This window comes from Simochromis diagramma, unplaced genomic scaffold (genome assembly GCF_900408965.1).
Source record: "Simochromis diagramma unplaced genomic scaffold, fSimDia1.1 OVJJ01000802.1, whole genome shotgun sequence".
NCBI classification, from domain to species: Eukaryota; Metazoa; Chordata; class Actinopteri; order Cichliformes; family Cichlidae; genus Simochromis; species Simochromis diagramma.
This window is the reverse complement of record NW_024387492.1, coordinates 6,167,839-6,192,515: the sequence shown is the minus strand read 5'-3', so window position 1 is coordinate 6,192,515 and position 24,677 is coordinate 6,167,839. Positions and strand designations below refer to the sequence as shown.

General features: G+C 41.7%; 1 protein-coding gene across 3 annotated transcripts; it reads right to left on the bottom strand.

Moving 5' to 3' along the window:
- Positions 1-2,435: 2,435 nt before the first annotated feature.
- On the bottom strand, positions 2,436-22,707 carry coq8aa (coenzyme Q8A, genome duplicate a). Of its 3 annotated transcripts, none has more exons than XM_040017435.1 (17): positions 22,553-22,707; positions 19,105-19,204; positions 16,984-17,063; positions 16,651-16,898; positions 16,376-16,568; positions 16,191-16,257; positions 12,240-12,314; positions 10,322-10,450; positions 8,031-8,116; positions 7,741-7,881; positions 7,406-7,487; positions 7,131-7,224; positions 5,839-5,980; positions 5,545-5,652; positions 5,366-5,431; positions 4,377-4,463; positions 2,436-4,196 (listed from the first exon to the last, which is right to left on the bottom strand). In XM_040017435.1, exons 1-17 carry the CDS (start codon positions 22,592-22,594, stop codon positions 3,900-3,902), a joined length of 2,037 nt encoding a protein of 678 aa, XP_039873369.1. In that variant the 5' UTR covers positions 22,595-22,707; the 3' UTR covers positions 2,436-3,899. The 3 variants fall into 3 exon arrangements, with proteins under 3 accessions (XP_039873369.1, XP_039873370.1, XP_039873368.1); XM_040017436.1 differs by lacking the exon at positions 22,553-22,707 and adding an exon at positions 22,162-22,534; XM_040017434.1 differs by lacking the exon at positions 22,553-22,707 and adding an exon at positions 19,323-20,079.
- Between the last annotated feature and the right edge of the window lie 1,970 nt (positions 22,708-24,677).

The following is a 24,677-nucleotide window of genomic DNA, read 5'->3' as shown; positions in this document are numbered from 1 at the left end:
AAATCTGGACAATTAGAGAAAAAAAGAAGTGCAACGCCTTGTGCAATTTGGGGGGGGGGGGGGGGGGGGGGCTCTGTCTAAATAAATAAATTAATCTGGGTAAATTCCCAGATGATGAAACATGCAACTATTTTGCTGGTAATAACTGAAATGAGTAAAGAAAATCAACAGCCTATTTATGCAAGATAATTCATAATTTTATTGGGGGGCGGGGGGGGGGGGGTATATTGTTTGGGTCTGATTATTGGGGGGGGGGGTCATAACCCCCCAAACCCCACTGGAAATTACGCCCCTGGAACCACTGCAATACCATCTGGAAACCTTTTTAGCATGACAATGATCTCAAACACACACTTCATGACACATGACTATTGGTCGTGGATAGGCCTCCCCAGAGACCGGACCTCAATATTATTTAGGCAGTGTGGGAGCATTTTGGCAGACCAAAAGGGGGGTGCTCTAGTAATGTTACTAAAAATTAAATAATTAATTATTGTTTAAATTGCGCTTTTTAAAGGTATCTTTGGTTGGTCATCATCTGTTCAGGTTATTATAATTATTTTTCCTGGTCCAGCCCACTTGAGATCAAATTTGCTGTATGTGGGCCAGGAGTTAAAATGTGTTTACCAAATATGAGGTAATTTAAAGTTTATCTGATTTAGAGGCTGAGATGTGCAGGTCTTGATTACTTCATAAAAATTAACTCCCATGTTGCTAAAAAAAAAGAAATAAATGTGTCATTGACCTTCTCCACACTTACGAGGACAAACCTGGTGCAAAAACACGCTGAAGGAACCTGGTAAAGGCTGTGCAGTAAGAGCAGTTTGGCTTTTTGATTGTACACAGACTTGATTTCGGTCACCAAATAAGGATTTCTTACCCCTTGCTTTTTCTGACCAGATGTCTCTTCCACGGCATCCTACTAACACGCCCACCATCCTCTGTGTCATGTAAACACAGCCACAGTTGAGACAAATCTCTTTCAGCTCAGCAAGTTGGAGTGTCAGTACAGACATTCATGGCACTGGGATGAAGCACAGCACCTACGTGGGCTAGAAAAACGTCTTAATCCAAACATGGATGCTGGATGCCCGTCTTAACCAACTGCCACACAGCCAGGGTTTATAAAGTAGTTCTAAAACGTATTTTGAGTTTGATAGACAGGATGTTCAGATAGATTTTCTAACATTATTATACAGTATTGTGTGAAAGCCTTGAGGCACTCCTAAGTTTTTAACATTTCTTTTCATTTTTAAAGTGATCTCGAGCAATAGTTTTTAGGCTTACTGAAGGTATTTTTTTCCTCTGGACAGAACCTGAAAAATCCATGAAAAACATCAAAAATAACACCCTTTGATGGGGATAAAATAGCCTTTTTGCACTAACAAGGCAGTTCTCAGAGAGCTGTTAGCTAAAAACTTATATATCTCGGCATGCCATGCAGTGTGTCCTTGAGGAAGCTGGTATCTGGTAGACTGTACTTGACTAGATTTAATAAAATAAAACCCTGATCAAGCTTTCCATACCAATACTTAATTGTTGTATAATTTGTTTGGCTATTTTCTAACACACAATAAACACATGCTTCAGGGTCAGAGGTATAATTTATGACCTTTCATGTGTGCATTTATATGAATCTCTCATGCATACACTCACACACACACAGCATTCAGTGTCAAGTACATGCACCTGATTTAATCACTGCTGCTGTGTGTAATCTCTCCCGCCTCTGCACACCGGATATTTTTAATAAAGCAATATTGTACCTGCAGCCAGCTGAGTTCCATATAATTATCCGTCTGGCTTCAGGCTGCTTATGTTTTGTTTTCTCTTCAGGATGTTGTCGCTACTCCAGCGGCTGACCTGTCAAGTCGCTGTGGGAGAACACGGCAGCGCCGTGTGCTGGATATTTAGTGAATTACATCAGGTTCTTCGTGCACTTCACACTGAAAGATGAAAGCACCGGTTAACTGAAATTACTTGCAATAGGTTTGGGTTTCTCCAAACAAAGACAAAAAGTATCACAAAGAGGGCAAATTCATAGAGGAAGAGTGTGTCTATCTACACCCACTCGCCCCAAAGCAACTCACCTCCCTGTGCGCGGGTAACAGCATGATTTATTTGCTCGGATATTTTAAGTGTGCGGGTTCACATCGTCTGAATATTTCAGCGTGCCTTCTCATTTCCCAGGCTCTGTGCCAGTTCCTCCACTGCTGGCCAAGACGTAGCTAAATAAGGAAGATGACCTCCCTCCCTCTACTGTGTTTTCACTCGTTTTCTCTTTTAAAAACAGATTACAACCTAACCAAGGGGCCAGCACACATCAAAATCTGGGTTATACACACATATGCCTGGGTAACAGTGATAACTTAAAGCAGGGACCACGCACACACATAAACCCACACAGAGACACCCCGACCAGAGTAGCTCAAACATTTACTCTTTTCATATATTTTATTACAACGTTCAGTTAAGAATGCATTTCGATTACAAAATTGAAACCCTCTGCTCAGTGATGCTTAATATGAAATATAAAGTAGAGATTTCTAGCTACAAACCATCTGCTAGAAACATCAGGCACCTTGTTTTTTTCTCCCCCCCCATTTTCACACCATATCATCATATCATCATAACAGTATTCACACAGCAGATCACAGAGAACTTTCACAGTCACACACCAGTTAGGAGGATTTTTCACCCAAGGAGGCGTGGAGAGATTACCGACTTGCGGGAGCGAGCCGAGCCCACAAGCTGATCTTGTGCGTTATCAGGACGAGCGCTTCCCATCCAGGTAGTTTGTGAACATTCAGGTCCAGTGTTTGATGTGTGAGCTATGACCTGTTTCTTCTGGGAAACATTCATTTCTAAGCAGAGAGCAACATGGATCCATGTGGTTTGTTAGTTTCTGACTGAAAATAAGGAAAAAAAGCAATTCAGATTCAGGAAATCTGAATTATGTCTGACAGAATTTAAATTTTGAGCAACAATGATGCTAACTTGGCTAGTTAGTCCATATGAACACTGTATAAAACCCAATAAGAGGACAGAACCTATTTAAATTTAAAGACTTTCATCCTCCTGTGAATTAAGCTTGACTTAATCTCATGCCCAAAACAATTTCCCTTAGAAGCTACAAGCTATAAACAACATCATTTAGTACTGTCTGGCTGCATTAATACACAAGATCCTGCATACTACATATACATATGCTAAAGTCACACATTCTTGTGTGTAAGTGCTGAGAAATATCACTTTGTCACCCCCTTTAGAAAAAAAACAAAAAACAAAACAAAACAAAATGCTTGAATAATTCTCATCATCTCTATTTTTATTTTATAAAAAAAGACTAATTATCTGCAGTCTGCTTTTAGACCAATACCTATTATTTATAGCCATAATATCTAATTAAATGTGTTGTTTTTTTTTTAAAAAAGAAGCAGAAATACCTGCATTGTTATTCTGGCCTAAAATTAAAGCTTAGTTAACGCAATGCAATGTTGTGACATTTACGGTAAAGAGCAAACTTTACAGTGTATCCCAAAGCTCAACAAAACACAGCAACATAAGATGCAAGAATCATCGTGAAATCATCAAGAGATGCAAATTCAACCTTTTTACACTCAGTTTACACCTAAAACAAGGCTGCTTCTCTCCTTCACTCTTGTCTCTTACAGCTTTTTTTCTTCTGGCCTTAAACGCAACACGCACACCATGTTGCTGCTCCCTCTTTCAAACCAAAAATGATGGGTGTTGATATGTATGCGGGTCTTTTCATTGGATGCCCAACACGCTGGCGCTCGACGACAGTTTCCTTCCTCCGTTTTGGTATCTATGGGCACTTTTCTGTTGGCCCCCTTCCCCCCCATCCAGTCCATCATAATTCCAAACACTGATTGGTTTTATGCCGAGTCAGACGGTGGCGTGCGGCCTTCCCAGTACTTCTGATACGACATTTCGAACATCTCCCTGCACTGCAGCTGAGCATTCAACCGGGAGCAGATGAGGAACGAGCCGCCCATCTTACGGTGGAGCGAGTACGTCTCCTCTGGGGGCGGGGTGAGCCGGTGTTTGAGCATCACGGGGATGAGGTTGTGGATCCTCTCGGTGGTGGACTGGGAACCGAAGTCGAAGGGCTCCGAGGAGGCAAAAGCCTCGCCGAGGATCATCACTGCATCCACGTGGGCATTCACCATTGCCTGGACAACACAAGTAAAAAAAACAAAAGAACAAAAAAAATTTAATAAACCAAAACACATGCTTAACACATTATGTTTGCGCACTTTTACAACTCTCATTTACTTGTTTATGGCTACTCCACAGTGACAGAGCCATCATTTGTAAAGCAGAGCAGGCAGAAAAAGCTCAGAGATCATTACCTTGGACTCGTAACCGGTCAGGAACTTCATCTCGATAGATTTCTTTAGTACTCCCTCCCTGTTGCCCATGGCAGCTGAACGGATTATCTGCACAGGACACACACAGGTCGCACATGTCACTCTCTTTTTCTTCATTCAAATTTAGATTCGAATCTCTTGCGAGGATTTGGGTTGCCATGAATAATTAGGGTCTTTTAACACCTTCTGATTTGGCATTAAGATCGAGTTCACCAATCATCAGAGGCAAATGAGTACAAGTGTGAGTAACAAAATGTCAACATCAGCGAAAAAACTAAGACGTAAACCCTGAGGGGAGATGTACAACTACTGGAGCTTTATGTTGTCTCGTCTCTGGATTACTGCTAGAAATATTACAGCTGCACCTGCACTGTACTGCCAAAAGGATTCGCTCATATGAACTTGAGTGACAGTCCATTCTTAATCCATACGTTTTAATATGATGTTGGCTCCTTTGCAGCTATAACAGCTTCAACTCTTCTGGGAAGGCTTTAAGAGTGTTTATGGGATTTCTGACCTTTTTTTTTTTTTTTTTTTTTTTTTTTTTTTAAAGATTTGTGAGGTCAGACACTGATGTTGAATGAAAAGGCCTGGCTCACAGTCTCCACGCTAATTCGTCCCAAAGGTTGTTTATCAGGTTGAGGCTCTGTGACTCTGTGGAGGCCAGTCAAGTTCTTCCACACCGCTCATCCATGTCTGTATGCACCTTGCTTTGGGCACTGGTGAGCATCATGTTGAAACAGAAGGAGCCAAACCCAAACTGATCCCCCAAAGTTGAGAGAATGAAAGAAATTGTTCAAAAAGTCTTGGCATGCAGAAGCATTAAGAGTTACTAAAGTCGTTTAAGGCTTGATAATCTGAGATTAACATCCCACAGTCAGAAGATCAACACAGAAAAAGTTAGTGAAGCCCCATAAAGAGCATACATCATCACCATTCATGATGATTATATAGCAGCTGCCTGGTCTCACCTCTATGTAGACATCAGTGAAACATTGATCAAATCCTCTCGTGGCTCCAAAGTCCAACAGCGCCACCTAGAGGAGCACACGGCAGTTACCACTTCCCATTAACTGCCAACTTCATATTACTTATATTTACAGCTGAACAAACTTCATGACAACACACAACAGGTTGTACTGAAACTCACCCTGTGCGCCTGTGGATCATAGAAGAAGTTGGACCAGTTTGGGTCGGTCTGCATGTACCTGAACTCGAACAGCTCTCTGACACACAGAGTCAAGATGTTGAGGCAGATCTGAAAGAAAAGACAAAAGGTATACATTCAACCTGCTGAAAAGAAACACATGCCAGATTGTACTCGCTTTTGCTTTTTTGTGGTGTTTAGTGTGTTGACTGAACTGGGTTCCGCTAAGAAAGGAATGTCTGCAGTTGAGAAAGCCCCTCTGCACAAACTAACTTGTGTAATCATAACCATCCGTACCTCGTTCTTCAGCTCCTGAGAGAGGCTCTCGGCTTTGTCCAGGGGAAATCCAGGAACGAGTTCAGTAGTGAGAACATGGCGGCTGCTCAGCTCGTCTATCACCTCTGGTACGTAGAAGAACGGATGGTCCTTTAACAGCTCCCTGAGCCAGACATGAGCAGATACAAAAACACATGAAATACAACTTAAGAACACAACACTCCACATAGAGTGTTAAGTCTATATATAAAACTGGCTAGCAATCACAGTCAGCCTGACCTTGAACCCAAGCAACGGACATTTAAAAAGGGGGGTGGAATAAGCTAACTATATCTGTGTAACCCGAGTGTTTCAGGGGTGACGGAGAGCAGACTGCACAGTGCGGAGAAAGAACAGAAAGGAGAATCGGGCCATGATGTGAGCTCAAATACTCGATCAGTGCATCAGGGATTCTGTCGAGTATGATAGTGTGCTGTCACTGGCATGACAGTTAGGTCTACAGTCCACTTTATCCCAGCACATAGATTAATGCAGCCTTCCTTTTAACTTGGAAGTCAGACCTTGGAGCTGGGAATGACTGTCACACACGAGGTGACTGTGTTCCAGTGAGTACGAATACAGGCTCTGTTTTGCTCTGAAGCCAGGTGGCGCCATCACTAACAATACCTGGAGCACAATGCAATGCTGCAGCCTGGTCGGTTCTCTGTGCCTCGCTGAATTAGAGAGTCACAAATACAACTTCTGCAGCTTTACTGCCATTTATCCTGCTTGAATCACGCAGTTGGGGTTGGTGGGACTTCTCAGACTTTTGTAAGTGGCAAGTTCCACTTGAGGGGCTGATCATGACCCAGAATTCAAGATTTCTGATTTCCCCATTTCCAGTGTAATATAGCATTAGGCTCAGATTCCTGCACGTGAATTCATGACAGCTAGACCCTACACCTTTTATTTCTTAAAGGTTTAATCAGGTTTACATAGACTGAGTTTTAGAAATCCAGGATTTAAGATATGTTTATGAAATATGGAAACAAAGCGATAAGTTTTTCATCGGTCGGGTGTATTGCTAAATTAGTAGAAATTCAAATCCACTCAGAACCTCAAATTCGACCACAATCTGGGTGAAGACCTATTAGGTGATCACTAAAATCTGAGCAATGCCCCAGGAAAAGCAATTCTTGTAAATTGCCATAGCATGAGCTCACGAATCCTTTGGCCATATGAGCTAAAAATTATTTTCTTTAGTAATTTAATTAAAGGAAAAAATATTTCTCAAGCTTGGCTTTCAGATTACAACAACATTTGCTGCATAGTACCTGAACTTCCTTGCACACTGGGCTTCTCTAATATAGTCACACTCCAGGGCTAGCTCTTTTCTCATGACATCTATCAGGTGCTCTGGAAACAGACCTACAGACACAAACAAAACAGGACAAAAACATTGGGACTAGTCGTGGAAACAGTAACTCAGAAACAGGTAGAGAGAAGCAGACACAGGGAGATGAAGAGGATGCTGTGTGTGTGTGTGTGTGTGTGTGTGTGTGTGTGTGTGTGTGTGTGTGTGTGTGTGTGTGTGTGTGTACACACACACCTTCAGGCAGAGCATTGCTCATATTCAGCACCGTCATCAAATTGTTGACATCACTGTTGATACTCTGAGCCACACCAGGATACTGAAGACAACAGACAGAGAGAAAAACTTTCAAACACTTTGTTTAATTTGATCACACAATCATATTTACTATAAACAGTTAGCAAAGCAATAAAACTATTTTATTCAGTAAAAGCATGAGATAACTGGCTCACATGTTCCTCTGTAAGGAAACGCATCCATCTGATAATCAGATTATGCGTTTCCTGTATGCATGCAAGTTTAAGCGAGTGTTGACAACACGAGGACGCAGTGTCACATGTTTTTATCCTAACCTGTATTTTCATGGCCACCTCCCTGCCATCCTTCATCCGTGCAAGGTGAACCTGCCCGATGGACGCTGCCGCAAAAGGGCGTTCCTCAAACATTTCCAGCTTGTCCCTCCAGTTTGGGCCCAAATCGTTATTCAGTGCTTTCTGCAGACAGACAAGAGCAAGTAGGATTTTAGCATCACTGGAAAAAAAGTCTTCCAAAACAGCCAGGGGCAAGAATCACAATGTAATACAACTTAAATCATTAAATAAAATATAAGTTGCTGAGGAAATGGCATAACTATCAGTCTTACTGTCATTTGTTTGATTGGCATGAAGTCAGCACTCTGTCTCACACGCTCAAAAATCTTGGCAAGATGAGGATTGATGAAAGCGTCATCTGAAACATAAAAACATCTTGAGATCTTTAATTACGTTAAGTGGTTCTCAAACATTTTACCTGCCATTCCCCTCAGAAAAGCTAAAAAACAAACCAACGAAAAAAAAAAAAAAAATCCAAACATGCTCCTCTACCCACAACTTTGAGCAATCATTGAGCATAAAGAATGACCCCAAGTTCAACTCCTGTTAAATAAGGTCAGCGTGATAACATCAGCAAACCCATTTGCTTATTTTTTCACTGCCATATTGCGTTGCATAACGCAACCTGAGCGGCACCATTACTTTAGAAAAAACCCCAAAAAACATGAACGACACACAGGAGTGGGTGCTGAAACACGTACGAAACAGGCACCAGGGCCTAATCATCAAAGATCAAAGTAACATTTAGACACTGCGTGATGCAAAACCGATGCAAAAAAACATTCTCTCTCTCTCTGAGCCAGGGTGTGAGGGGCAGCTCTCCCTCTCTCTCTCACAGGCCAGTGCACAAACACAGATCCTGCTCTTAGTGACTGTAGTGCAGAACTGAATATGTGGATATGCCTCGCTACAGTCAGAGGACTCTCGTTGATTTAAGTGCAGCCGGTTGTGAGAAATCTGAGAGAAACGTGCATCAAATACAGACTGAAAAATGCAGTTTTCAGCTGACTGGCTTGTGGGTCACCTGTTCTTATCAGACGTGCTTTATTTATACTTGCAGCTTAGAGACGAAAAACTGAGTCAACTTAACTTTACAGACATGAGTTAATGATCAAAGGCAACGGTTTGCTAGCTGATTGTGAAGCTGTGGGTCCGCTTATAAACACAAGCTGAGCTGTCAAAAGGAAAAAAAAAATCACAGTGTGAGTGTGAGAGCAGTCGGAATATAGAGTAACAGCACAAATGTAATTGTGCAATTACTCAGCAATTTATCATAAACAATTAAGCCAGACACATCGATATAATGTGTAGATTAAATTGCTGTGTAGTTTCCTACTAAAATGTGTAGTAAAAGTACAGTTTAGTACTTTGTTTAATGGGACTGAAAATTGTAGATACTACATAAAGAGCACATACAGCAATCAAGCTTTAATACTCATAATAATTGCCTGATTTTACTGCTTGAGTACAATAAACCACATCATAATCATAATCAGCGAGTTAAATCAGACTCGCTGTGTAAACTGATAGATTGCCAGTGTCTAATGTTGGCTTTGGCCGGCGCTGCAGAAGATATATGTAACCAGGATTAAAGACTTTATTAACAGTTTCAGACCTCTCGAGGTTAACACCGTTTTGAGTGCTGTGCTAAAAGAGCACAATGGCTGAACAGACAATCATCTGCCCAGCACTGCATTCCTGCCATGGCAGATAAATGTCAGCAGAGGACAAAGACTGCAGGGATTTCTATCTTCTGCATATAGTCAACCGCAGACTACTATTATTATTATTATTATTATTATTATCATCATTTCCATTTCAGCTTTTTACATTTTCTGTGAAAAGAGCAGAGAGATTGTGTGTGTCCACCCACAGAATATTACATTAACCCCTGACCCAGCCACACTTCGAAACTGCAGTTTGTCACCACTTGAGAGACATGGTAACACTGCTCAACAGGTCTCAGCACAGTGGACTGACCTGGTCTTTTTTGAAGCCGCTGCTTTCCTCTCTCCTGCTACCGTCTTCATGGCTTATTATATTTACTGCACTGCACTGTTCAGGCAAAGATGGCACGAATACCAAAGGAAAAGGTCACCAAATCAAGGTTGGGCAGAGGTAGCAACAGAGCTAAACAAAGCTGTGATGACGGGTTTACTGCTGTTACCTGACACGGCTTCATTAACTCACTGGTTGTTTTGTTTACTGCCGCTGGCCTCGCTCTCGGATTATCTGTTTGTGTACAAGCACTGACCTAAATGCAGGTTAGAGCCAACACAGAGCCGCAGTATAAAGACAGCAAAAAAAAACTAAACAAAAACAAACAAGCTCACCAAAAAGTCCTCTGTCCCAACTCTTAGTCAGTTTACAAGTTCTCAGCTACTACAGCACACGGTCAAGCTAACCTGCACCACAATAATCAGTCTGAAAACTGTGATTTTATATAGAGTGTTTCCCTTCACATAATCCAGGGTAAGGAATGCTTTTTATTCACCAGCAGAAAACTTTAAAAAAAAAAAAAAAAAAAAATCTAAATTTCAATGCGACTATGTCCGTCTCTCACCTTGAATGCTGAGCATCTGTCCCAACTTTAATGCAGCTCCTCTGACTTTGCACAGAGTTCTGACAATGCGCTCAGCGTTGGCCTCGGACAGGAAAGGGCTCGAGTCCAGAACTGCTTTCCTGTTTTCACCTGAAGACAAAAAGAAGTATTACATTTGCATGTAGTGCATTTTGTTATGCATGTTAAGTGTTTTATCCAATCAGCAGGCCAATAAACAATAACTGTAAAATCATACTTACTTTTCTTAATTGTGATTACATAAAACGTTTCACAGATTTCATTAAGTATTTGTATGTATTTGCTTTTTTCCATACAGACAGATTTTGCACCTGAAGTGCCTGTTTGGTCATGTGACACATATTTTGAATTTAAACTTATCCCCACATAATTGTCTGCTCTCCTCTGCTATTTTTTTTTTAGCCTTTGAACATTTTTATTGAGGCTTATTTTGATAACTTGATTGATAATCTGCTCCAGAAAGATTAAAAAAATTTGCACTGACCATTAAAATACACAGTGTAACAAATGTAGGCCGTGCAGAAACTAAACATCAACAAAAGTGGCCACCGTGATAGTAGTCGTAAGGTCGTCGTGCCCAATTAAACTGTCAATTCTACAAATATATACGATCGCGGGATTTGTATACGCCATACAGATGTGGGCACTCACATTTATATGAAGTAGGCAATGTTTCTGCAAAGTGTTGTCAAGACTGGTCTGTGCTTGTGTGCACAGTCAGGTTCACAAGTTCTTGTGTCACATTTACTGTTTTTCTTCTATGCAGCAACACAATTAATTTAAAATAAGGCAACAAGGATTTGACTGAAGGACAAACGTTTTAATTCAAGGATTTAACAGAAATATTTCGTGCAACATTTAGGAATTATGGACAATTTTTAGAGAGTCCTTACATTTAAGCCTACCCCGTATTTGCAATGTGCAGGACTACTGTTGTGTATTTGTGACTTGCTATATAAGCTATATGCAGAACACTGGCAGTGCGTAAAAACAAAAAACAAAAAAAGAAGAGTTGAGCCGTCCTGCTAGCGATGCATGTGACTAGCCTTATCAAGATAGTCATCCTTAGCATGAATGCCTATCCTGCTTTTCCAGCTTTACTGCTAGAACACGCATATCTTGGGAGTGATGTTACTCGCAGCTCCAGTATCCGACTTCTGTGGTAAATGGGACGCAGCGCTGTGGATCTGACTGTACCAATGTGTGAGGGGTGTGACTGTGTACGTGTGTCAGTAGGTCATCAGGTAGTACGCTCTGGTACATCTGAAGCTGCCTTCAGAGGCTTTAATGAAGATTACACACACACACACACACACACACACACACACACACACACACACACACACACACACACACACACACACACACACACACACACACACACACACACACGTTCAGTGTGTGCCTGGGATTAAAGCGCACACAAAAATAAATAGCAACAAACAGATGCATAAATGCCACAGATTTACGCCTGTACGCTCTGTTTCAGCTTAGCCTGTGTTTCAGGATTAGCAGGTTGACGAAGCAGAGCAGGGACGTCTGTTTAGGGGGCAGGCTGTAAGGGAGATGGCCTAATTGAAGTGTGCAACATGTAATAACATGCAAGAGGGATTGGTGCTGAGGGCAATTCATAGGAATGCTGCTGCAAAATCTCTGCATGTTGTTACCATAAACCAAAAACAAACGCACCGTGAGGAGTCCTCACCACAACATTACTAAGATTTTTTTCTGTGTATACTACTGTTAAGAACAAGTGTCATGTAAAAAATGAATAAATATGCCAGTGTTTTAAAAGCAAACGGTGAGGTTTTCATCCATTTCTTAGCTGTAACATGTAAATCCCGCTCACTGCTCGAGCCACTTAGGCGTGTGTGCGCGTGTGCGCATTTCTGAGTGTTACCTTCTGCGCCGTTTTGTCTGATGCTCTTCTTGGCGAATTCTGCTAGAGCTCCAATACCCAAACCTACAGCCAGACCTGGTGCAAACACACAGAAAAACCAAAACACATACCAATGTATTACAACAACAAAGACCAATGCATTTTCATCATTAACACACAAATACAACACATTTTAAAGCACTGAATGCGTCATCTGATGATGTTGCGCTGTTTTTTTTTTTTAATTGATGAAAAGAACAAAACAAAGCTCACATCTACACTGACAGTAAAACACAAATCATGCAGCGTATGTATAAAAAAAAAATCCTTTCAGTAAATCAGAGTATGGACAGGCTGCGGCTTTAACGGGACCCTCACCTCTGCTCAGTGATGAGTGTAAATAACCTGACTAAACAAGGCCATCTGTTGCAACTGCTATCACTCCTATCAAAATAAAACATATGCAACAGAAAATGTGACAAAAATAGAAAGCAAATAAAGCCTTTGATCGTGTCAGTATTTGGCAATGGCTGCAGTGGTAACGGCTGCATCCAACACAGCATGTGGAAATAATGTCAAAAAAACCCTGAAAGCTTTTGGAAATCTCAATCATGTTAGAAATTAGAGGATTAAAAGAAAAAGAAAGAGTTTGCGCAAGTGGGCGGTTGTTTGTGAAGTTCCTCTGAGCTTGCTTCTAACTTACATAACTCAACGTTACATAATCAGTTAGTCAGCGGCCTCTCTGAAGCAGAGATGCAGCGGTGGACGGACAAATGGGGACGCGGTGTGCTTCAGTGTCATGTATACAAGTCAACTGAGCACTTATTCATCATTGCTTCGTGTGTGTGTGTGTGTAACTTAACGTGTAACTTTTCCTTTCCCAGTAATGTCATGTGCCTGTGTTTTGTTTCCTGGTTTAGAGAGGATTTGCAATGCACAGATTTAAACACTGAATATGAGGCAGCCGGTTACGTGACTGTACCTATATAACTGTATGATGTCAGCATGTGCAACTGTCAAGCCAAAGAGAGATCAGCATTTCCAGCAGCATCTCTGAGTGACATATTTTGTTTTCCAGACCACGCACAAGTGTCTGTCCATCATTCGATCTCAAGAAAAGCAACGTGTTTGCAAAAATGACTGCGGTGCTTATTCTTGTCAGTTTATTTGGTATTCAGAACCAAACTGCACTGTCAGCAAAACCTTTGGAAGCGGTGACTTGAAAGGCGACGGCGAGAGGAGGCCGATGCCACGCAATGAATCGGTTTGGTGCTTTTTGCCTTGTCTGACTTTGTTGCCAAATGTTGTAGGGGAGTGAAGGACGGGGTCGAGGCCAGGCTCATGCATCGCCTCCTCTTTTCAACACCTTCTAAATGTTACCGCTGTCAACATGCTGAATCATCTCAGCTCTCTACCTGTCGCGGCTCTCTGCAATTCCAACTTGTTTGGAATGAGCTGTGGCTAAATTCTGCAGTGTCGACGGTCCATGCTGACTTATGTGAGGCTGTTCATGTTTCACTTCTGTCCACTTTATATTCTCGCTCACATTTCTGGCTCCGGTTTGACTCTGTGCCTCCTGCTGACAGATCCATCATCTGTCTGAGGAGAAGTTCCTAACACAAAAGCTGCCGATCAGTTCTCTTAAACTACTTCTGAGGCTAGCTGCGAGCTCTTTGCTGTGCTTGTGTGAACATTAGAGCTTTGAGTAAGATTAGCACTGAAAAAACATCCTGTCGTGGCACAATTTGGAGGATTAGAAGAGACACTTGATATGTTTAAAGTTACTGACTGAATAATGTGAAGTATTTTTTATGTATTAAATGTCTCGTACTATTAATGTGTGAACAGAATGTAATCCAACATATAAAAGCTGATCTCCCACAGCGCTCTGTTGCCTCTGAAGTGTTTATGCTTGCTGCTGAGGTCTTTTTTCAGGACCTTGCCTCTGCTCTCAATGTTCAACACTAGCAACATTAGCTAATGTTAGCTTAGAAATTGCGTCCCCTAATCACCAACGTCAACAAAAAGGGTAAACTCACACTGCAACACAAACTCCACAATAAAAAAACAACACAAAAACAAAGAAACTAAATAAAACACAAATGTTGCTAGCAACAAGGTTAGCAAGAAAGTCATCCAACGTCAGGCAGCTAGCCTCTAGTGTTGTAAGGTAAGTCAACAAGTAGCAGGCTGATGACTTCAGTCATTTTCTGGAAGATAACCATTGAACCTTTGGCTAATGGTTAACTCACCAGCCACTTTATTAGACGCACTCAATTGATTACTAACACAAATGTCTAATCAGTCAATAAAGTCAACGACAGCAATCAAGATGACCTGCTTAAGCTCAAACTGAGTATCAGAATCAGGAAGAATGGTGAGTTAAAACTGGGGTTTTCCCCACACAACCATCTCTAGAGTTTACAGGAAATGGTGAGGAAAAAAAGAAAGTATGCAGAGAGCTGTAGTTCTCTGGCTGAAAATGCCTTGTTGATGTCAGAGGTCAGAGAAGAGCCAGACCGCTTTGAGCTGACAGGAAGGCAACAATAACTAAAATAAGCACTTGCTGCCACCAAGGTATGCAGAAAAGCATCTCTGAACGCAAACCACACTGAATCTTAAAGCAGCTAAGCTACAACAGTCTTAGATCACACCAGGTGCCAGTCTTGCAGCTACAAACAGAAAACTGAGTTGCAATTTACGTGGGCTCACCAAAAATTGACCAGAAGAAGACTGGAAAAACGTTGTTTGGTCTGATGAGTCTTGATTTCTGCTGCAGCACTCTGATGGTAGGGTCAGAATTTAGCGTAAACAACATGAAAACACGGATCCATTCTTGGATCTGTGCTTCCATGCATCATTAAATACCACAACCCACTTTTGGAATGGGGTGGAGCGGGATCATTTGCATCATGGACGTGCAAATCTGGAGAAACTGTGCGATTAGATCGTCTAATTCTAACCAGAATGTCTAATAAATATCTCCATCACCTTGTTGCATCTATGCCGCAAATAATTAAAACAGTTCTAAAAAATAAAAACAGGTCCAACCTCATACTGGTGTGCATAAAAAAGTGGCAAGTGAGTATATTGTAAACCAGACAGAGAATGTTAAATTTTAAAAATCAATTTTAGATTTTTTCTTTAATGTACATAACTGAACTGCATTAATTTATTCATTAAATGTGTCACAGACAATAAATGGAAAACTGTGAACGTGGTGAAATAGTAGATTAACAACAGCCGTGTGCACTACAAAGTCAAACACATTTCATTCCTTTTATGGCTGCACGATTGCAGAACTCCCTTTCAGGCTGCCGGTGTCTCGCTGTGCCAGCTTGTAGCTGCCTAACAGGGCATGTTTTTATCTCAACAGGAGCAGATTAGTTAAAGAAAAGGCTGAGGTAGCTTGACCTCATTTCTAGAGGTTTTTGTTTTGAGTGCGGCTCCAACGTCTGACAAGCATGTTACACACATTTCTCAATGTCTTGTTTCCTTCGGTTCCTCTAAGGGCTTTGTTTTTGTATTCGCTGCCATTTAGAAATGGCCTTATGTAGTCACGTGAATTTATTAGTACTGTCTTAACACCAGTGACCTCATCTAAAAAGGTAAGTGGGAGGTTAAAAGATTACAAGATTAGGTGACTAGAATTTTACCAACTCAGTTTTTATATATTATTAAGCACAAAGAAAGCTCAACAATTAGACAACATTTCACCAACACAACTAGATCTTTCAATTAATAGAGACTCACTTTGACTTCTGTGTAATCAGAAAGAACACACTCTGTTTTCAAATATTAGTTTGAATGTAGGATCCAATAAATGTCATCTGGACCATTAAAAGCTGAGGTCCAGCCACACAAAGCTTTACTTTGCTGCTGATGTATATGCAGACTTGCACGACTACAGATACAGTCAGATATTAACATCCACTGAATCGTCCATGACTCAGACGCAGTGTAATGCTGTACCTCCAAAGTTGGCCAATCTGCTGATCCGGGTCACCGGCACTTTCCTCTCTCTGGCTCTCTCACTCAGCTGAAGAAGACACAACGAAATGTGACTTTCCATTAAAATTTGAAACCAATAGCAGAAATTAAGCGTTTAAACGAGTATCTTTGTGTTCAAGGAACAGGAAATGAGAAAGAGGAATTACCATCTGTTTATGTGGTTTTCCATCAGTCCCCTTGCTCTCTCGAGCTTTCTCGATGTCTTCGGCCGTCAATCCCCCCATCGTGGATGGGTCCTGATGGTAGCTCCTGAACTGACTGACAGGATGCTGCAAGTAAAGCTGCCTCCACACATGTTTGTTCATTCTGTGGTTGTAGAGCTGACGTCCACTAAGAAGTCTGCCACAGAGAAAGCAAAGAGAATTACCTTAATCCCCCATAACCGGCAGCAGTGATTCGTTTATGGCACAACCAGTCTTACCTCACATCTTGGTGGTAGGATCTGGTGTTCCCACTGAACTGTTTGCTGGGGTCTTTGTATCCTTCAAATACTGAGTGTTTCCCACTGGCATGCTTCGCCCCTGTTGCTGCGTCATCGCTGCTTCCTGAGTGATCCACTGTGAAGTCTGCACCTTCATCCCTGAACTCTGAAGTGTTGAATGCGCTGTCATCTGGAGGAAAGTCGAAGTCGGACTCTGAGGAATAGCTTTGCTGCTGGCCGGACATTTCCTTTAGAGACAAATGCATACATTTAAAACAAAGTCAAAGTACCGTTATGACATTTATTAAAATACACAGTATTATCTGCACAAACCTGGATTTTTACCATGGCTGCCGAGATGCCTTGCTCCGCAGCTGATTGGACACTTTGGACAGCAGCGCCTATTCCTGGGGCTGGTTATACAAATACAGGAAACTTCAAGTTGTTTTCTGCTAATAATAAAGCAACTATTGTGTTAATATTTTATAAACTTCATTATGAACAATGCATCTTAGTGTTCTGGTTAAGATTAGTCAACTGAATATTGCAGAAGGCCCTTCGTTCCTGTGGCCATCCAGTTTCCTGGACCAATTCCTCCTTTTTCTTTATTAACTGTAAAACTTTCATTTCTTTTAAAACTTGAGCAACAGTTACAAAACAGCTTTAGGATGTCCTTTTATGCAAGGCTACTGTGCTGTTATTTAGAAAATGATTCCAAAGTCGTCAATCATAAAAACGATTCTGTTTGCCCTCAGTGGACAGCTTAATGCAGACACACCCCAGTGTGTCACAATCTGAGATCCACTGGTGGGAAGACTACAGCCCAATCGATTTATCGGTGGGTTGATTTTATTGTATGATACTGGCTATTTGCTGATTTATCAGTGGCGGCATTTATATTACTAAACTGAAATAAAAGTAAAGAAGAAATGGAGAAACAGCCTTCAACCATGTAATGAGTGTTGACATTACACAGTTTGCCCACCAGGGGGCTCTCTGCAATGTCCTTCAACAGCCAAATAACAACCAACTAGTCTAAGCAGAGATGGGCGGAGCATAAACGTGGTAAATAACTACACGCATTAGGGAAATCTGTTAATGTTTCATGTGCTGTTTTCATACGGATCATGCGATGACCCTGACAGGGTTAAATACACTGCAATTTAAAAAAAAAAAAAAAAAAAAAAAAAAAAGCAACAGCAAATAGAAAAACAAAAACAAGCACACAAAACACAACAGAAGTGTTTGGGGACATAATAATGTGACAGAACAGCTGAGGAAGTGACAGAAATGGACACACTTAAAAGAACAGAGGGTTCGTCAGTGCTGTGATCAAAAAAAAGATGCAGGTAATGTGTGTTTTCATTGCATGACTCATATATATATATATAATACTGTAGACACATGTTTGCTATTAGCTATCACTTATCCCTTCCACAGCTCTTCTGTCATGTTATTGTTTCCCCAAAAACGCTTTTTCTTGTTTTCTTAAGTTGCAGTGCGTTTGGTCTCTCAGGGCCACCGTAGAATTATCTTCACCCATCTCACCTGATCCCTAGCATCCTCCTCTGCCACACCAACCCTCTACGTGTCCTCCTTCACTACATCCATGAATCTCCTGTGAGGTCTCCCTCTTTTCCTCCTGCCTGGCAGCTCCATATTAAACACCCTTGAACATCATCTGCACATGTCCAAGCCTTGCCTTTTTAACTTTGTGTATAAACCTCTCATTTTGAGCTGCCCCTGATGTGCTCATTTCTAATTATGTCCATCCTGGTCACTCCCAATGAATGTCTTAACATTACATTACATTACAAGTTGGGCTCCAAACCAAACAAGTACTGAAACACTAACAAAAGTTCTTTAGCTGCCTGAAAATTAGACATGCCACGTTATAGAACACTCGCTATTTGTTATCAAGTTGTAGATAGAAGTCAGTTCAAGCACTTACAAACATTTACTTATAACTTTGTGACTTTTTACACTACAGTACAAATGAACTTCCTGTCAACACGTTTTGGCTATAAAACTGACACAATTTGAATATTTCATTTATCAGTGACAAAATGCTTGCTACAGGGATGTCAGGATTTCTGTGTTCTCATTCTGAACCCTGCTGGTGTCCAACATCTGTGTCTACTTTTGCCTCCTCAAACCATTTTCTTTTCTTCCTTTAGCTCCTGATAAACGCTGAGCTCTGGGCTCCTTATCCTATCAGCAGACTCGAGAAGGAGTCACCTTCACACAAAACACAGTCAATACAAAGCAAATGAATTGGTTTTCCTCCCAGAGGGGAGGGGATTTAACTGGGCTCTGCCTCATATCATTTGAATGAAAGTCAGTTTTGGGGTCGCTGCAAGTCCCACACGGAAATGTCTGGTTTAGTAAAGTGGGAACATGACTACCAAAGAAACAGAAAGATAAAAGCACAGGGAATATTGTTCAGAAACATACCTGTCCCACTGCGGAGGGTGTTGGTCTGAGTCTCTACGACTGCCTGGCTCAGCTTAGCCAGGCCTCGCATTAGCAACATCATATCACCTGCCATGATGGACTACAAACAGAAGACAGAAAGACAACAAAACAGAGAAAAATGTGGGGTGAATGTCATCCTTCGATTCCCCTGGAAGCTCCAATACAAAGCAGTCGGAGATTTTAATGTGTCAGTTCACCTCTTCAGGGAAGATAAAAAAAGACCATAGAAACAAAGAAGGCAAATGGAAAGAAATAAAACCCGTTGTCAAGTCACTGCCAACAGAAACACTCACAAACATACACAGCTGTCACATCTTGAGAGGACTTTAATACTCTGTCTAAAAATACCCATGACCCCCGATCCCTGTTTGGGCACACGGAGGCACAAGAAAGGGAAGGCGAATGCTTGTAAGCTGTGAGTATGCGTGCATGTGGTCCAGGGCTGCATCTGAAAATGTCACTGGAAACAAAACGGGAGGAGAGCAAGGGATAAATCTTTCAGCTATTTCTGTGCACGAGTGAGCGTGGGAGCACGTGTTGAGTTCATGCTCGAGGCTCACCGTCATATTTTATGCCGAGCGACGGGACGACGAGGCTGGTTTTCTATGAATCTAAAAATGCCGCACCTTCCTTTCAGGAAACAACCTGGTTATGTTTACAGGCTGTTACAGCTGTTGCTATTAAAATGCGATGGCAACGCTTGAGAGCAAATCTCAAGATTGAGTTAAGACACGAATAAAACTTGGGTTTGTTTCAGGCTTATCTAAACAGCAGAGCCACCGCTGCATTCCTGCCTCTTACAGCTTGCTGTCTGTTTTTGTTACAATATTACAGGTATTGCTTTGTGGGCGTGACAACAGGCTGCAAAACAGCTCGGCGAGGATTTGGGCCAGTGGAGAAAGCTGCTGGGGCTGTGGCTGAAGGAATCTACGCAATATATCAATAAGCGTGTATGTGAAGCAGTGCACATACATCGCCTGAGTCAGAAGTGGGTCATCCATCCTCCTTCAGGGCTGCTCTGTTTTCAGATGGTGGATACTTTGTGACACAAGGAACCAAGAGGAAGGGGAAGAAATGAAGAGTTTGTGGAAAGACGTGATAGGATTTATTCTTTTTTTTTAGATCAGTAATATTTGCACTGGAATAATCATGCTTGAGAAATCTGAATGCTCATTTTCCTTCACAGTGTTTAAGATTAAGTTTAAAGATTAAGTTTGAAAGTTAAAATAGCTATAAAGGGTACAGCTAATTCATCTCGTTTTTAAGGTCATTTCAGTCTTTGATTTTATAGAAATACAACACTCTCTTTCCAATTACAAAGCTGTGCCATCTTAAACTTAACTTCCCACAATGTGCCTCTTCCAAGATCTCTTACTTGTTTATTTAGACCTAAATCTGTAAAAGACAAATCTCCTACTGTACTTAGATTCCACGGTTATAAAATCAAGATTCAGAAACACTTCAGGGTTTTTTTCTGGCTTAGGATGTGCCCTGGTCCACATTCATTACAGTGCCGTTGATTTTTCTCTGGCTGTGACTAAGATGTAATTTTATTGCCAAATCTAATCGGCTGAGCAACTTCCCATTTGCCAGAGTCGGTGTGTGGCCTGTGTGTGTGGGCCCCGAGCCCTCATCTCCAGAGGAGGGAAACTGAAAGGTATGATTTTGGTAATAGCGTACTGACTGTGTGGCAAATATGCACACCTAAGCCGCAGCTGTTGTCTGCTGCTCAAGCTGTTGTCTCACCGTTATGGAAATAGCCCAAGCAGTGTTAGTCAGCGTCTGAATCCTGCTCAGTCCACCTCATGGCTTCCTGACAGTCTACCATCACTTGCCCTTGACAAGCGTTCCTGAGCCAAGAGTGGGAAATGTTTCCCGTTAACTTTGCAGTGGCGTCACAACCGTTTATGAGGGAAACGTGAATAAACTCACGTCGCCCTGCGAGACTCCTGGAAAAGAAGAGTCTCTCCCATTTTAATAAACTGCACAATCAAAGGCAGTTCCTGCATTAAAAATAATGCAATCACAGCCAGCTGTTACACTTTTATCTGTTAGCACTTCATAGAGGCTTAGATTGACCTACCTCACTTTTATGTGTACATAATCTGACATGGTAAAATGGGAAAGCATGCTTCTCTATTTTATTAGATTTTTGGCCAAATTAATGCTATTAGTTATATCACAAGAGACCATGACACACATTATAATATATAACAACTAAAACTTTTAACAATAATATAACATCGAGGTGATGATGGGTACTGGGACTGACATTAAAAAAAAAGAAAGAAAAAAAAAGAAACTTCTCAAAAATTATAATCGTCCATAGTAATAGATGTGTTATATGTTTTTAGAGTGTTTGATTCTTGAAATGATTGCTCTAAAATGTTGTGCAGATATGAAAGTTGTACAATTACTACAGGAAACTATTAACCATAGTTTCAGTTAAAGGTTAACCGAAACGAAAACACGTACACGAGTGTCAACAATTGACTTCCGTTTATGCCAAATAAGCGAAATTTTATTTTTCCCGCAGTACCGGAAATAAACATATGCTAGTCACTAGGTGCACGCTCTTCCAAAAACGTATAAATTTGGAATTAAGCTTTAACACACGTTTTAACAGCGTAACGAGACACTACGGCCTCTCTTCTTTCAATGCAAGGGCACAACAAACGACAGTTGTCCTTTTAAAACTCCTCCTAACTCACTTCCTTGTAGGCGACCGTGCACGAGACTTCATAACAACAAACTCGTGCCACGTTAAGGAGTTAAAACTAGCATTACGGCTGCTGCGAATAGCCTGCGCGGATTTCCAAATGTCCCCAATAAATTAGCGCTCGGTCTGCAGCTTGACAAAGTTTGTACAAGTACGGGGCAGCCATGGTCATGGCAGGCACGTCAGCACGCCGCTGCGCAGGATTTTTCACGTTCAGCTGGTTTGAGGCTGAAGCGACGAGAAGCGGACGAGGCCAACCAAAAATATACTTGACTGCGTACATAATAATTAGCAGCTAATGCACGATAGGTACTCACCAGCAGCTGTCGTGTGGGCTCTTTGCTGGTTTCCCCAAGTCTTATCAAATAAGGTGGCCCGCCTGAGGAGAGTCAAAGCAGCCGATGTTTATTTGAGCTGCAGCAGCACTTTCCCGAGGATACTCTTTATCTTGGGAAACGGTGTGCTAACAGCAGGAGCTAAAGGTTATTTACTAGCCGCCCTCCTCCTCCTGCTGCTGCTGCTACTGCTGGTAGCGTTTAATCCAGTTTGTCTCCACTCTCCCTCTCTCTCCACCATGAGGTCAAACCATATTTACCAACTTCTCAACACCAAGAACGGCGCGATGACGTAACCCGCTCGTGTGTCGTGCAGCGATAATGAGGAACGCACACACTAAGTCGAAATTTACCACATACAAGAAGGACGTACCAGAGTCCTTCTAGACTTTGGGGGGCTGGAGGGGCGGGACATGTACAACCACCATGTTTATTTTTCGGGGGTCCTCCTGCTTTATTATCAAAAGCTATGTACTGAAGCTAAATTGACATAACTTTAGCTTTACAAGACTCTAGTTTTTCTCCTCCCTCGCTCCGTCCCGCTCTCTACTCCTATTGGTCCTCCGCCGTCTGTTGACAACACAAGCAACGGTTGTTTGACGGGAGGCGGAGTTTAAAGGCGCGTGCTGATTGGTTTATCACGGAGAAAAACAAAGTGACGGTTAGATGTGACCACCGCCTGATTTGTAGCTGAGTTTACTGATAACAAGTTTAACTTTTACAAGGCGGGGTGGCGATAATTGACACAATAAAATCGTAAACGGTGTGGATAAAAGACTAATTCCACAAAGGTGTCAGCTATATAAACAAAAATACAGCCCTCGATGGTGAAATGGGCCTGTGCTTCCCTCTACTGTTGGTAAGAGGACGGTACCTTACTAGAGCGGCCATGTTTAATTAAATTAAAAATGTTCTGATTAGACCATTACATTGAAATGTCTAGCAGAAGAAAAAAAAAACTTCGAAGCAGCCTTTATTCACAACAGCAACAAAAAAAACAACAACAAAAGATGTATATGTATATTTCGTTTTAAATTACAGGGATGTTATTGTTTTCCCTGCAGTTTAGATATTGGGACAGCAGAGGGCACCACAGAGCTGCACAGCTCCTGTGACATTATGTAAACAAGTTGTATTTAAACCGCTTTCCTAGACTAAATAAATTCACTTGTCCTCTATAGTTAACATGTGTTATATGAGACCAGGATGTAGACAAATTTTCCAGCTTGCATTCCAGTGCAGAATATGGGAAATAAGTTTGCTGTGAAACTTAAGCCAGATTTTGTGACACAGATACACAACAGATGAAACGAAACAATTTTATGCCCCCGAAGTTCAGAAAAAATTGAAGAATTGAAAAACACTCATAGAGGCTTAATTTTTTCCCCCTAACCTTAATAGAAGAGGGAGGGGGAAGACCCCCCACCTCAACCTCTCTGTTCAGAAGGTCCCATGAATCATTGACTTTCTTTCCCACATGCTCTGGATGTGGCTGCTGTTGTGGACAGGTGTGATTTGAATTACCCTCATGCAAACACAACAACTAATGTGGTCAAAGAGAAGCAGTAGCTTGAGGTCGCTGTTGGCTTCCTGAGGTCTGGGCCACAGGGAAAACTATCCTTGTGCTGTCAGCTTACATACCAACCCATAGCATACTTCCCATAGACAGACAGAGTGTCTTTTGACCTGTCTCCCTCTCCTCACCCCCAATCAGTCACAACAGATGGCTTCCTCTCCCTGAGCCTGGGTATGTTGGAGGTTTCTTCCAGATTTTCCTTCCCACTGTCACTAAGTGCTTGCTCATAGGGGGTCATGTGTATGTTGTTATTGTAGGGTCTTTACCTTACAATATAATGCACCTTGAGACAACTGTTATTATGATTTGATGCTATATAAATCAAAAGATAGATAGATAGATGGATAGATAGTAGGGGTGCAACGATATTCGTATCGATATTGAACCGTTCGATACAGTGCTTTCGGTTCGGTACGCATATGTATCGAACAATACAACATTTGTAATTTATTTTATCAATTTTCCTTCTGACGATGCTGTCTGTGTTGAGCGCTCAGTGAATCTGTGTTCGACTACTCCGCCTAGGCTGCACTGTCGAGCGCAGATCCACTGAGCGCTCAACACAGACAGCATAGTCAGAAGGAAGAGCGCAGGGCAAGCTAGCGAGACAGAAGTTAAGCTCTACTTGCAACATTCAGATCTGGCGTTTGGAATTATTTTGGTTTTCATGTGAGGTATGACCCTGAAGGTAAGCGAGTCATGGACTAAAGTAAAACAGTATGTTGGATGTGCCATGCAATGCTCAATTACATTGGTGTGAACTAGTGTGTTAGCGCAGTTAGCTCGTTAACGTGTTTGCTGTCTAGCCCCATGCACGGAGCGATCGGCGGTAGCTCGTTAACGGAGATTTGCCGTGTTGTGGCGTTAAGGTCATTTCAACGAGATTAACCTGAAAGCACTAGTGGGAACACAACGAATATGA

Excerpts from the sequence above, each read along its gene's own strand:
- coq8aa (XM_040017434.1), bottom strand. The coding sequence starts at position 19,424 with ATGTTTGTGAGTGTTTCTGTTGGCAGTGACTTGACAACGGGTTTTATT. Across the intron at positions 8,117-10,321 it reads ACAGATGCTCAGCATTCAAG|ATGACGCTTTCATCAATCCT; the intron begins GTGAGAGACGGA and ends TTTATGTTTCAG. Across the intron at positions 7,488-7,740 it reads AGGTGGCCATGAAAATACAG|TATCCTGGTGTGGCTCAGAG; the intron begins GTTAGGATAAAA and ends TGTTGTCTTCAG.